The following is a 12,469-nucleotide window of genomic DNA, read 5'->3' as shown; positions in this document are numbered from 1 at the left end:
TCCCCAGTGTTACACACTGACAGACATGTCCCCCACCAGTACTGTACCCCAGTGTTATACAGTGACAGACCTATCCCCACCAGTACTGTCCCCCAAGTTATACAGTGACAGCCCTGTTCCCACCTGGACTGTCCCCCAGTGTTATACACTGACAGACTTGTCCCCCACCAGTACTGTCCCCCAATGTTATGCGGTGACAGACCTGTCCCCCACCAGTACTGTACCCCAATGTTATACAGTGACAGACCTGTCCCCACCAGTACTGTACCCCAGTGTTATACAGTGACAGACCCGTCCCCACCAGTGCTGACCTCCAGTGTTATATAGTGACAGATTTGTACCCACCAGTACTGTACCCCAGTGTTATTCAGTGACGGACCTGTCCCCACCAGTACTGTACCCCAGTGTTATACAGTGACAGACCTGTCCCCACCAGTACTGACCCCCAGTGTTATACAGTGACAGACCTGTCCCCACCAGTACTGACCCCCTGTGTTATACAGAGACAGACCTGTCCCCACCAGTACTGACCCCCAGTGTTCTACAGTGACAGACCTGTCCCCACCAGTACTGACCCCCAGTGTTATATAGTGACAGATTTGTACCCACCAGTACTGTACCCCAGTGTTATACAGTGACAGACCTGTCCCCACCAGTACTGACCCCCAGTGTTATACAGTGACAGACCTGTCCCCACCAGTACTGACCCCCAGTGTTATACAGTGACAGACCTGTCCCCACCGGTACTGCACCTGTTTGATGTTACCTGTTTGTGTTTCCTCACTTGCAGGTACATGGCCTTGATCCCAACACGTGGAAAAATGTTGAAATTGTTCACTTAGACATCGCTGACCGGAGCCAGATTCACTCAAGGGTGAGTCAGTTTTTCTGACCAATCTGGCCTTAGCTTTCTGAGGGAAAGGAGCAAGTGTAAAATTGGGAATTGATAAAATACCATTTGAGCCGTTTAAGATGCGCCTACAATAATCTAGATTAGCAAGCCACCTCGCATTTGCAATAAAAATATGGAATGGAAGCCTCTGAAGCCACACTTCCAAATTTGGTTCCTGGGTAGAATCCCAGGCGAGCTCCCTCAGAGTGAATGCTGTGCTTCAGTTTGTCAATTTATCTTCTCATCTCAACGCCAAGCAATTCCTGGTGAGGTAACATCAGGGCAAGGTCCACTGCACTGACCTAGCCATTCTCTGAGCTCTGGTTTTCCCTTTCCCTTCCTGGTCACAGCCTCTCTGGATTTTAGTCTTTCCAATGATGACGCACTGATGTGAAAGAGATGCTTTTGTTCTGTAACTCAGTGATGCTTTTACATTAGATCTGCCTGAAATCAGCAAGAGGTTTGCTAGTTAACAGATTGCCTCGATCGGGGTAAACAGGTATTTCTGTTTTACAGGTTTTAGATTAATTAGACAGTGTCAGTCTGGCCCATATCTACAGGACCTTCACTGAGTTTTCGAGATCAAACTTTCCATTCCAATGTTAAGTATGCGACAGCCGTATTGTACGTAGTAAGCTCCCACTGGCGATCAATGAGCCAATAAAAAAAACATGTAATTAGGGTTGTTCATTCAGGGATAAAATCTGACCTGTGCACCCAGCAGGATTTTTGTGCTCTGCTGAGCGATCAGGTGGAGTCCTCCCTCGGCGCTGGCCCTCCCTCGGCGCTGGCCCTCCCCCTCCCTCGGCGCTGGCCCTCCCTCGGCGCTGGCCCTCCCTCGGCGCTGGCCCTCCCTCGGCGCTGGCCCTCCCTCGGCGCTGGCCCTCCCTCGGCGCTGGCCCTCCCTCGGCGCTGGCCCTCCCTCGGCGCTGGCCCTCCCTCGGCGCTGGCCCTCCCTCGGCGCTGAGTTTTGATGTATAGTCCTGATTGCAAGTCAGAGTGTCTAGTGTGGGGCTTGAGCCCAAAGTGTTTGAATCCAGATGTAAGAGGGAGTGCCCCCTCATTGCATCACACCTAGCTCCGTGTCGGGGGCTACATCTTAAGGATGAGGATTGACTGCGATTAATTTGTTGAATTTTGGTATTAATTTGAGGCCTGCTCCATTACCACTGTGTCTCAGTCGTAAGCTGCTGGGTATTTCCAGCGTTTTTGTATAGATTTCAGATTCCCTGAATGTTTTTGGTTTTGAAGACCCAGTTTTCTGTACGTTATGGTACTTGCCAGCAGATGGCACTGATTGTGCCTTTTGTCAGATTATCAGAGGTTGTGCATTGGTGCTCTCTACGGGTTGGAGTGAGATATTACTCAAGTAAGTGTCAAGATTAGAGCGGTGCTGGAAAAGCACAGCAGGTCAGGCAGCATCCGAGGAGCAGGAGAATCGACGTTTCGGGCGGGAGCCCTTCATCAGGAATTCCTGCTCCTCGGATGCTGCCTGACCTGCTGTGCTTTTCCAGCACCGCTCTAATCTTGACTCTGATCTCCAGCATCTGCAGTACCCACTTTCGCCTATTATTCAAATAAACCTACAGCACAGAGCTAGCTTCATGTATTTTCTATGGTGGTTACACCATGGTAATCAGCTGTGATTCGAGCTGAACTCGAACTGAGTAATGGTTCCAGTCAGCCTGTGCAATTTAGGAAACTCTCCCAAGTATTTGCCAGTAGAAGGGTTTTGCTGAGGCTCTCAGACTGGCAATGGGGGGGTGACTCTCAGAGATTTGGAAGTGGGCATTATTCCTCCTGCCCAAGCTTAGTTGCCAAGATGGGTCACAGGTTCCAGCAGCCAAACGCAAGACAAAATCCAACCGGGGCCACCACCAGAACAACATAACAAACAGGAGCAGGTGAAGACCTTGGAGCTTCTCAAGCCTGCTTCGTGAGGCCACTTGACCCATCATTGCCATGCTACCTCCTTGAAAGAGCTGCCCAGTCATTCTAGCTTCGGTTCTGTGCAGAAGGTGGGATTGTTCTTCAGGCAGAGGAAAGAAAGCAGGGAGATGTAAAAGTGCCTTTGATGGAAATGTAACTTTGGAACATAAGAACAGGCGTAGGCCATTCAGCCCCTCAAATGCGCTCTGTCACTGTGGATGATGGCTGACCATCTACCTCAGCACCAAATCCTTTTGATGTCATGGCTGAGGATTATACGTATCGCTGCCTTGAATGTACTCAGACTGAGCTTCTTCTGCAGTGGAGAGTTCCAGAGATGCACTACCTTCTGATTGAAGCAATCCCTGTTCATCTCAGTCCTAAATGGCCTGCTCTGTCATTCGGAGATTGTATTCCCTGGTTCTAGATTCTCCACCTACAGGTTGCTATCCTGTATCTAAACCTGTCGAGTTCTGTAAGAATCTTTTTGCTTCAACGAGATCATCTCCCATTCTTCTACACTGTCAAGCGGTCTCCTCAATTTCTTTATAGACTGTCCCATCATTGCAGGAAGTATTCCTGACAATCTCCCTTGTGCTTTCCATTTGATGAGTATATCTTTGGGGAAGGGGAATGAAACTGTGCACTGCTGTCTAGCTTCAGCCTTGCCAACATCCAATAGGAATTGAAGCAACAATCTTTGTTTTTCTATACTCCTCCTCGGGTGATTAAGACCAAATGCCATTGGCCTTCCTAATTTAAAAATCAGGACTGGCTTGGATAGAGTAATTTGTTTCTCAGTATTTCCTTTGGGAGCGAGCAGCTGGGTCATCACAGGGCATAGTTTTTAAGGTAATTGGCAAAAGAAGCAGAAAGGAAAGGAGCGATTTTAATTTTCTTTAACCCAGTGAATTGTTGTGACCTGGAACTTGCTGGCTGGAAGGATAGTGTAAGTTGATTCAATGGGAACTTCCAATTCAGAACTGGGGAAACTTATTAAAAGTCTTTGGAGAAGGAGCAGGACGGCAGATAGATCAAACAGAGATAGGATATACATGAGGGGCTGATTGGCCTCGATCTATGCCAAATCACTCATTGATTCTGCTGGGGCTATATGTTCACCTAGAAACCTCTGCCAGCTTCCAGCCTAACCAGCTCTCTGTCATTACACCAGGATTACAAACTGGAGGAGGATCCCGCAATATTCAAGTCTGTCAAGACAGGTCGTGGGAAACTGGGCCCTAATTGGAAGGTATGTAGCATGTGATCACTTTTCAGTAAATTGATGTGATTGGTTGTGACATTTCCTAGTGTTTTTATGGGTTTTTAAAATGTATATTCAAACAAGATGAGAAAACAGAAGACATAGAATTCTGTCCACACCGTCCCCATCAAACCCTGTCGGGACAGCTCCCTCTATACCGTCCCCATCAAACCCTGTCGGGACAGCTCCCTCTACACCGTCCCCATCAAACCCTGTCAGGGCAGCTCCCTCTACACCGTCCCCATCAAACCCTGTCAGGACAGCTCCCTCTGCACCGTCCCCATCAAACCCTATTCAGGACAGGGACAGCACGGGGTTAGATACAGAGTAAAGCCTCCTCTATACTGTCCCTTGCCTGGGAGTGTTTGATGGGGACAGCACAGGGTCAGACACAGAGTAAACTACTCTCTGCACTCTGCCCATCAAACACTTCCAGGGCAGGGTTGGATATAAAGGTCTATAAGGTACAAGTGGCTGTAAGATGTTCAGTTCCATCGAAGCCCATGGATGAAGAGGTCTTACTAATCTGTTCTTGGGTCTGTCATTGATGGGCATCAAATATTGGCCTTGTAAATGCATCAAGCCTGAGAGTAAATTCATTTAACGCTCTACTGCAACGGATCTCATTGGGAAGCTTATTCTCCATTCTGTTACAGAAAGAACTGGCAAAGAGAAGAGATTGGCCACACATGTGTGCTTACAAACTGGTGACCGTGAAGTTTAAATGGTGGGGCCTTCAGAGTAAAGTGGAGAGCTTTATCCAGAAGGTGAGTGGGTGAACAGGAAGACCAACACTGAGCTCCACTCTGGGCTGTGACCAATCAATAAGTATTCTCCCCACGTGGAGTCTTCCCTTCACACTGCTGTCTCTGGCAAACTCTGCTGGTACGTGCAAAATGAAAAACTTCAACAAACTACCTTTTTTCTCAGCAGTGCACAAGTTCCGTGGTAATTCACAAGCGTTTATAACTCATAATGCTATCTAGATAGGCTTCACAACAAACCACACTGATACAGTGAGTTCAGTGGTCTCCTCTTCCTGTGCTGTCATTCCCAGGGAGCTAATACCCTCCCTATTGCAGCCCATCAATACAAACTGAGAACTTGTCAGCACCAACTGCATCATTGTGCTTCTGCTAGGGCTAGTGCCTGACCCTGGGGTGATGCAGCAACCTCCACGTAAAAGGTAGTTGTCTGGCTGGAGTTTCTGATTGTTGGGTCTTTTTGTTTTTTTTTTGTGAGAGCAGCAAGAAAGGCGTTTATTCACAGTCTTCCACCGGCAGCTGTTCTGTTGGATGGACAGGTGGATTGAACTTACCATGGATGATATCCGACGTATGGAGGAGGAAACCAAGAAAGAGCTGGACGAGGTACGATTGAGCCAGAGCTTTCAATCAGTGTCACCCTCTCACCCCCCCCCCCCCGCCCCCCGCGGAGCCACAGATAACCACCCCCTCCCTCCGATTATTGGGGGTGGGGGAGGGGGGTGAGATGGGGGGGGGAATGCAGGGGGTGTTGGTGACTGGAGGTTGGGGGTAGGGGAAGGGTGAGGGGTGTTAGGGGGAGGTGTGGGGTGGGTGCAGGGGTGGGGGGTTTTTGGGAACCGGGGGAGGGGGTGGGGTGGGCGTGGGGATTGGGGGTGGAGTGGGCGCGGGAGTTGGGGGGGTGGAGTGGGGATTGGGGCATGTTGACAGAGCTGCCAATGACGAGTATATTCCATCACCTCCCTCCAGATGATATTAAATGGTCCAGTGAGGGGACTGACAGCTACTGATGACTAGCACCAGTTTCCTGTTTTTAGCTGTAAGTACAACAGACTGTCTCCAATCTGATCCAAGTATTATAGAGCACCTTTTATACAATATAATGTTCAGCAATGTTTATCAGTAAATCTGGGTTATATTCTGTTTAAATATCCAGCAATGTGTAACTTTAACGAATGTTTCTGACCTATGGAACAGTTTGCGTCCACACCAGATCCTGGTTGGTTGGGGTGTTTAGTCAGTGGGATCCTTTACAGTATATATTCTCTGCCACAGAGTTGGACAGGAGCCTCTGGGTTTCCATGCTACAGTGTAGAAGTCGAAGCAAGTTTTTTTTAAAAAATTGTTCCTGGATGTGGGTGTTCTGGCTGGTGCAGAGTTTACTCCCCATCCCTAATTGGTGAGCTGCTGCCTTTAACCACTGCCCTGACCTCAGGATGTCAGTAAACCCAGAGTGCTGTTAGGGAGAGGGAATTTTCCAGGATTTTGACCCAGTGACAGTGAAGGAATGGTGATACGTTTCCAAGTCAGGATGGTGAGGGGCTTAGGGAGGACCTTGAAGATGTTGGCGTATCCATGTACCCAAGGGTGGGTTAGTAAATTTGCAGATGACACTAAGGTCGGTGAAGTTGTGGATAATGACGAAGGATGTTGCAGGTAACAGAGGGACATGGATAAGCTGCAGAGCTGGGCTGAGAGGTGGCAAATGGAGGTTAATGTGGAAAAGTGTGAGGTGATTCACTTTGGAAGGAGCAACAGGAATAAAGAGTACTGGATGAGATTCTTGATAGTGTGGATGAGCAGAGAGATCTCTGTGTCCATGTACATAGATCCTTGAAAGTTACCATCCAAGTTGGTAGGGTTATTAAGAAGGCATCTGGTGTGCTCGCTTTTATTGGGAGAGGGATTGAGTTTTGGAGCCATGAGGTCATGCTGTAGATGTACAAAACTCTGGTGCGGCCGCACTTGGAGTATTGTGTACAGTTCTGGTCACTGCATTATAGGAAGGATGTGGAAGCTTTGGAAAGGGTTCAGAGGAGATTTACTCTGATGTTGCCTGGTGTGGAGGGAAGGTCTAACGAAGAAAGGCTGATGGACTTGAGGCTGTTTTCGTTAGAGAGAAGAAGATTGAGAGGTGATTTAATTGAAGCATGTAAGATAATCAGAGGGTTAGATAGGGTGGACAGGGAGAGCCTTTTTCCCTGGATGGTGAGGTGAGCACGAGGGGACATAGGTTTAAACTGAGGGGGTGATAGGCGATAGGGCAGATTTCAGAGGTAGGTTCTTTATGCAGAGAGTAGTAGGGGTGTGGAACGCCCTGCCTGCAACAGTACTAGACTTGCCACATTAAGGACGTTTAAATGGTCATTGGACAGGCATATGGATGGTAATGGAATAGTGTAGGATAGATGGACTTCAGATTGGTTTCACAGGTCGATGCAACATTGAGGGCCTGTACTGCGCTGTAATGTTCCATGTTCTAGCACTGCTGATGACATCTTCCATCACTTTACTGATCGAGAGTAGACTGATGGGACAGTAATTGCCTGGGTTGGATTTGTCCTGCTTTTTATGTACATGATGTGGCTGAAGAATTTTCCATGTTATTAGGTAAATACCAGTGTTGTAACTGGACTGGAACAGCTTGGCTAGGTGAGCATCAGGTTCTGGAGCACAAGTCTACAGTGCTGTTGCTGGAATGTTGTCAGGGCCCATAGCCTTCACAGTATCCAGTGTCTGTTTCTTGACATCACTTGGAGTGAATGGAATTAGCTGAAGACTGGTATCTGTGATGCTGGAGACCTCAGCCTTATTTGTTACACAGCGGAGATAGAGGGTGGTGGTAGAGGGTTGTTCACACTGGGAGACCTGTGACCATCTGTGTGTCACAGGGATTAGTGCTGGCTCCACTATTGTCTGTCATTGGATGACAATACAGGAGGCATGGTTAGTGAGATTGCAGATGACACTAGAAATGGACAGTGAAGAAGTACAATGGGATCTTGACCAACTGGGCCATTGGGCTAAGGAATGGCAGAGGTGTCACATTCTGCTAAGTCAAACCAGGGCAGGGACTTGCACTGTTCATGGTAGGGCCCTAGGCAGAGTTATCTAACAGAGAGACTGAGGGGTGCAGGGATGAAAGTGGAGTCACAGGTCGGCAGGGGGTGAAGAAGGCACTTGGCACGCTTGCCTTCATCGGTCAGAGCACGGAGTACAGGAGTTGGGATTTCATGTTGCAGCGGTACATGACTTTGGTAAGGCATCTTTTGGAGTACGGTGTACAATTCTGGTTGTCCTGCTGTAGGATGTTATTAAACTGCAAAGGATGTTACTGAGACCGGGAGGTTTGAATTATGAAAAGCAGGATAGGCTGGGTCTTTTTCTCTGGGGCATCGGAGACTGATGGGTGACCTTATAAACTTGTGGAGAGGGTGAAGAGGCAAGGTCCTTTCCCTGGGTTTGGGTGGGGGGGGGGGGGAGGGGGGGGAGGGAGAGTCCAGAATTCGAGGACATAGGTTTAAATTGAGAGGGGAAAGATATAAAAGAGACCTAAGGGGCAACATGTTCATGCAGAGAGTGGTACGTGTATGGAATGAGCTGCCAGAGGATGTGGTGGAGGCTGGTACAGTTGCAACATTTAAAAGGCATCTGGATGCATGGATGGGAAGGGTTGTGAGCGATATGTGCCAAATGTAGGCAAATGGGACTAGTTTGCTTTTGGAAACCTGGTCAGTATGGGGGAGTTGGGCAGAAGGATCTGGTTCTGTGGTGGATAAGTCTGCACTGAATGTGGGCTCCCTCATTCTTGACGTTTACAGCTAAATCCAAGCTATTCCATTGGCTTTGAGGCAAGTAAGAAACGATTCAGAGAACCACAAAGGTAGGTTTTAGGAAGGATCTTTGAAAGTGGTGAGAAATGAAGTGAGACTAAAGAAGAGATTGCCGAAATGGGGAGGGGGCTGCGAGGTAACCGAAATAGGTAAGAATTTTTAAATTGGCTCCTGGTTCCAGCAGCACCACAATGTCCAGAGGAACAAAACTAGGGAGTGGAGTTTCAGAAGAAAAGATATTCTTTTAAAATGTGGATGAGGCGAATGTTTTTTCTCTGTAGGTTGTTCAAGTGTAGAATCCTCTTCTGCTGTTGGTGGTGAAAATGGGCCTTCAAAGTTTATTCAAAGTGCGGGTTAGCTAGGTCTTTACTGGGACGTGAGTCGACAATTCTGGGCTTGGGTGGATGGTGACAGACAGGAAAGTGTCGTTATAAAGTCAGGTTGTAAGTGCGCTGAATGGCCTGCTGCTGCTGCTGCTGTTTCTGTGTCAGTCAGTCAGTCAGTCAGCAGAGTGGGAGATTGGTGAGGGTTAGAGCAGCACAGTCTCACTGTGAGCTGGAATACTTCAGTGTTCAGGGATCTAAAGCATGGCTGAGGATTTCAGGAGCAGGGTCAGGTGATGTTCGAGATGGAAAATGGGTGATGTTAATAATGGATCAGCAGCTCTCCGAGAGTGAGCTCGAGGACAGTATGGGTCTGAAATCAGCGACACACAGAGTGCTGAGGCCCATGGCTGGCTCTCCGTGTTCTGTATGTGCAATAGCGTGTGACAATGGGCTGCCAACCTCCTATAGCGACCCAAATCATCATTCCCTCAAGGTATGGAATCAATTGGAGCATCAATGAGTTACAGTACCTGGCCCTCCCCAGCACCACCACCCACTGTATGAAATGGCACACCACAGTTCACAACCACATTCACTGGTGTGGGGATTGAGTGTGTTGATTAAACCCTGAGGGAAGGGGAAAAGCCCAGAGTTTAGGACACAGCTGTGCTAGAAAGGATTAGAAGCTGAGTAAATTCTGGGTGAGGTGAAGTAGGTTCAGTGTGACTACAGCACAGCATAAAGCATAGTTTCCTGGAGCGAGTACAGACAGCCAGGATACAGTTGGTTTGAAACTCAGGAAATAGTCAGTGCCTCAAGTAAGAATTGGAGGAAATGATATTCAGCCCCTTCTGGAACTGTATCCCAGTGAGAGGGGGATATCTCTCACTGGGATACAGTTCCTGAAGGGACTGTCTCTCACTGGGATACAGTTCCTGAAGGGACTGTCTCTCACTGGGATACAGTTCCTGAAGGGGCTGTCTCTCACTGGGATACAGTTCCCGAAGGGGCTGTCTCTCACTGGGATACAGTTCCCGAAGGGGCTGTCTCTCACTGGGATACAGTTCCCGAAGGGGCTGTCTCTCACTGGGATACAGTTCCCGAAGGGGCTGTCTCTCACTGGGATACAGTTCCCGAAGGGGCTGTCTCTCACTGGGATACAGTTCCTGAAGGGGCTGACTCTCACTGGGATACAGTTCCCGAAGGGGCTGTCTCTCACTGGGATACAGTTCCTGAAGGGGCTGTCTCTCACTGGGATACAGTTCCTGAAGGGGCTGTCTCTCACTGGGATACAGTTCCTGAAGGGGCTGTCTCTCACTGGGATACAGTTCCTGAAGGGGCTGTCTCTCTCTGTGTAACTGAAAGGTTTAAGCTGAAATTGACTGGAATTTTGTTCTTTTTGTGAAGCTTCTCGAAGACTGCGTCCAAGGCTTCAACACCCCACAGCCAATGAGAGAAGTCACCGTTCGCCGAGTAAACCATCCCTGTCACCTCATTTATAGGATGATTTCTAACCAAACGTCTGGTGTTTCTAGAAGAAATTGTGAGCAGACAGAGAAATTTAAAACAGAGCACTAAATTTAATCCCATGCAGAATATATTGAGTGTTAGGGTTTGCTGTGTGCTGTACCTGTTAATGATATACTGTGTGTCTGGACCAAAACCTGATTGTGGTTAATAGATGGTGACCAATCTGATCTATCCCAGCAAGTAGCCATTATGTGCTGTCCTGTTATTTATCATTTCCAGTCATGTCACTATAACCCACTAATTGTTAATTTATAGAGAATCATTAAGTTATTTGGTTGTCTTAAAGTGCAATAAGATGCCCCCATCTCTCCGGGAGCATGACTGCATTCCGTGGTCTCCAAAAGCACAGGAAGATCAATGAAGCAATGAAATGTGGGGCTGGGAGTCTGGAGGAGTGGGGAAAAGAGTCAATATCCTGCTCCCATTCCCCTCCTTCAGCAGCGAGAGGTCAGAAAAGCTTTGCTCAGCGTGGGTCTACTGATGTCAATGATGGGAATCCCAACTTGTTTTTACGGGGCATCTGTCATTGTGAGAGAGGCTTTAACTCCATTGAAAGCTGCTCCCTGTTGTAACAGACATGAGGATGTGTTAGCCTGTTTGATCTTAATCGTGCTGCTGATAGCTGGATACAAGTTGCCCAGAGCACAGGAGCTCATCTCAGGACTGAGATTCAGTAACATATCTCCCTTTTACCGACTCATTGTTCCCCCACCCCACCTTGTCCCGGTTTAGTTCCCCCTGTGCTGTTTATTTCATGAGGGATTGGCACATTCTGCATCCCTCTCTTAATCAGTATTCTTCCCCTCTCTCATAGTCATCGCATTTCTTGAAGAAAATGTCACTTATTTTTTTTAATTGTTTCACTCACGCAATAATAAAAAAATTCCAATAGCACCTGAACCGTCTCTTGGTCTGTCTGTCTCTGTGTGTGTGTGTGTGTGTGTGTGTGTGTGCGTGTGTGTGTGCGCGCATGTGTGTGTGTGCGCGCGCGCACGTTGTGTTGGCAGAGCAATGAGATGAACAATGGTTCGTAAAAGTGTGGGGGAAAAGGTCGAGGCAAACCCTTAAAGGGCACAGCTTCAAATCTCATGTCAATAGTTGGTGTGATTTCAATTAAATCTGGGCTGAAAGCCACGCCAAACTATCACCAATTCTTCTTCTTTTAAAAAAAACCCCTGGTTCATTGATATGTTTTTAATGAAGGAATTCTGCTGTTCTCAACTGGTCTGACCTACGTGTGACTCCAGATTGTACAACATAGCTGACTCTTACAACAAAAACTGAAATTGCTGCAGAAACTCAGCAAGTAAATATTGGGTAGGGGGAATGGGTCTGGGTGGGTTACTCTTCAGAGGTTCTGTGTGGACTTGATGGGCCGAAGGGCCTATTTCCACACTGTAGGGAATCTATTCTCATCTAAGTGTAACAGCATTGGTGGGACGAAAGCAGAGTTAACGGGAGTTCAGTGACTTCATCACAACTGGATGTTGTTGGATTTGAAATGTTAACTTTGTTTATTGGAGTCTGAGTCATACAATACAGAGACAGACCCTTCGGTCCAACTCATCCATGCTGACCCAGTTCCCCAAACTAAACTAGTCCCACTTGCCTGTGTATGACTCTCTAAACCTTTCCTCTTGAAGTACCTGTCCAAATGTCTTTTAAATGTTGTAACTGCACCTGCATCTACTCCCTGTCAGCCGTGAAAGGGGTGATATCTGGTTTCTCTGTACCTACCCTGTCAAATTTTCGCCAAGTCTGGCTGGGATATAGGTGTCACTTGCTGCCACCTCTAACCTGTCCTTGGAGTGTAACTCTCTCAGAAATCAGGCTAGGCTTCACAAATCATTGGCTCTGTTTGCTCACTAGAATTGCCCAAGGACCAATAGGAAGTTGCATCAACCTTCAATTCATAGAATCCATACAGTACA

General features: G+C 47.8%; 1 protein-coding gene across 1 annotated transcript in view; it reads left to right on the top strand.

The window, feature by feature from the left end:
- The window catches only part of LOC122547808 (phosphatidylinositol transfer protein alpha isoform-like), a 36,677-nt gene extending 25,245 nt beyond the window's left edge, over window positions 1-11,432 (top strand). Inside the window, exons 6-11 of the mRNA XM_087977145.1 lie at window positions 791-874; window positions 3,996-4,073; window positions 4,742-4,852; window positions 5,333-5,455; window positions 5,819-5,888; window positions 10,416-11,432. Coding sequence (XP_087833271.1) covers window positions 791-874; window positions 3,996-4,073; window positions 4,742-4,852; window positions 5,333-5,455; window positions 5,819-5,866 — 444 coding nt within the window. The 3' untranslated portion in view covers window positions 5,867-5,888; window positions 10,416-11,432. The remainder of the gene's footprint in view (window positions 1-790; window positions 875-3,995; window positions 4,074-4,741; window positions 4,853-5,332; window positions 5,456-5,818; window positions 5,889-10,415) is intronic.
- Window positions 11,433-12,469: the final 1,037 nt, after the last annotated feature.

The sequence above is a fragment of the Chiloscyllium plagiosum genome, unplaced genomic scaffold (assembly GCF_037043375.1).
Source record: "Chiloscyllium plagiosum isolate Xiang-an unplaced genomic scaffold, Cpla_swu_hap1 HiC_scaffold_31, whole genome shotgun sequence".
NCBI classification, from domain to species: domain Eukaryota; kingdom Metazoa; phylum Chordata; class Chondrichthyes; order Orectolobiformes; family Hemiscylliidae; genus Chiloscyllium; species Chiloscyllium plagiosum.
The sequence above is the reverse complement of the archived record's forward strand: the minus strand, read 5'-3'. Positions and strand labels throughout refer to the sequence as shown.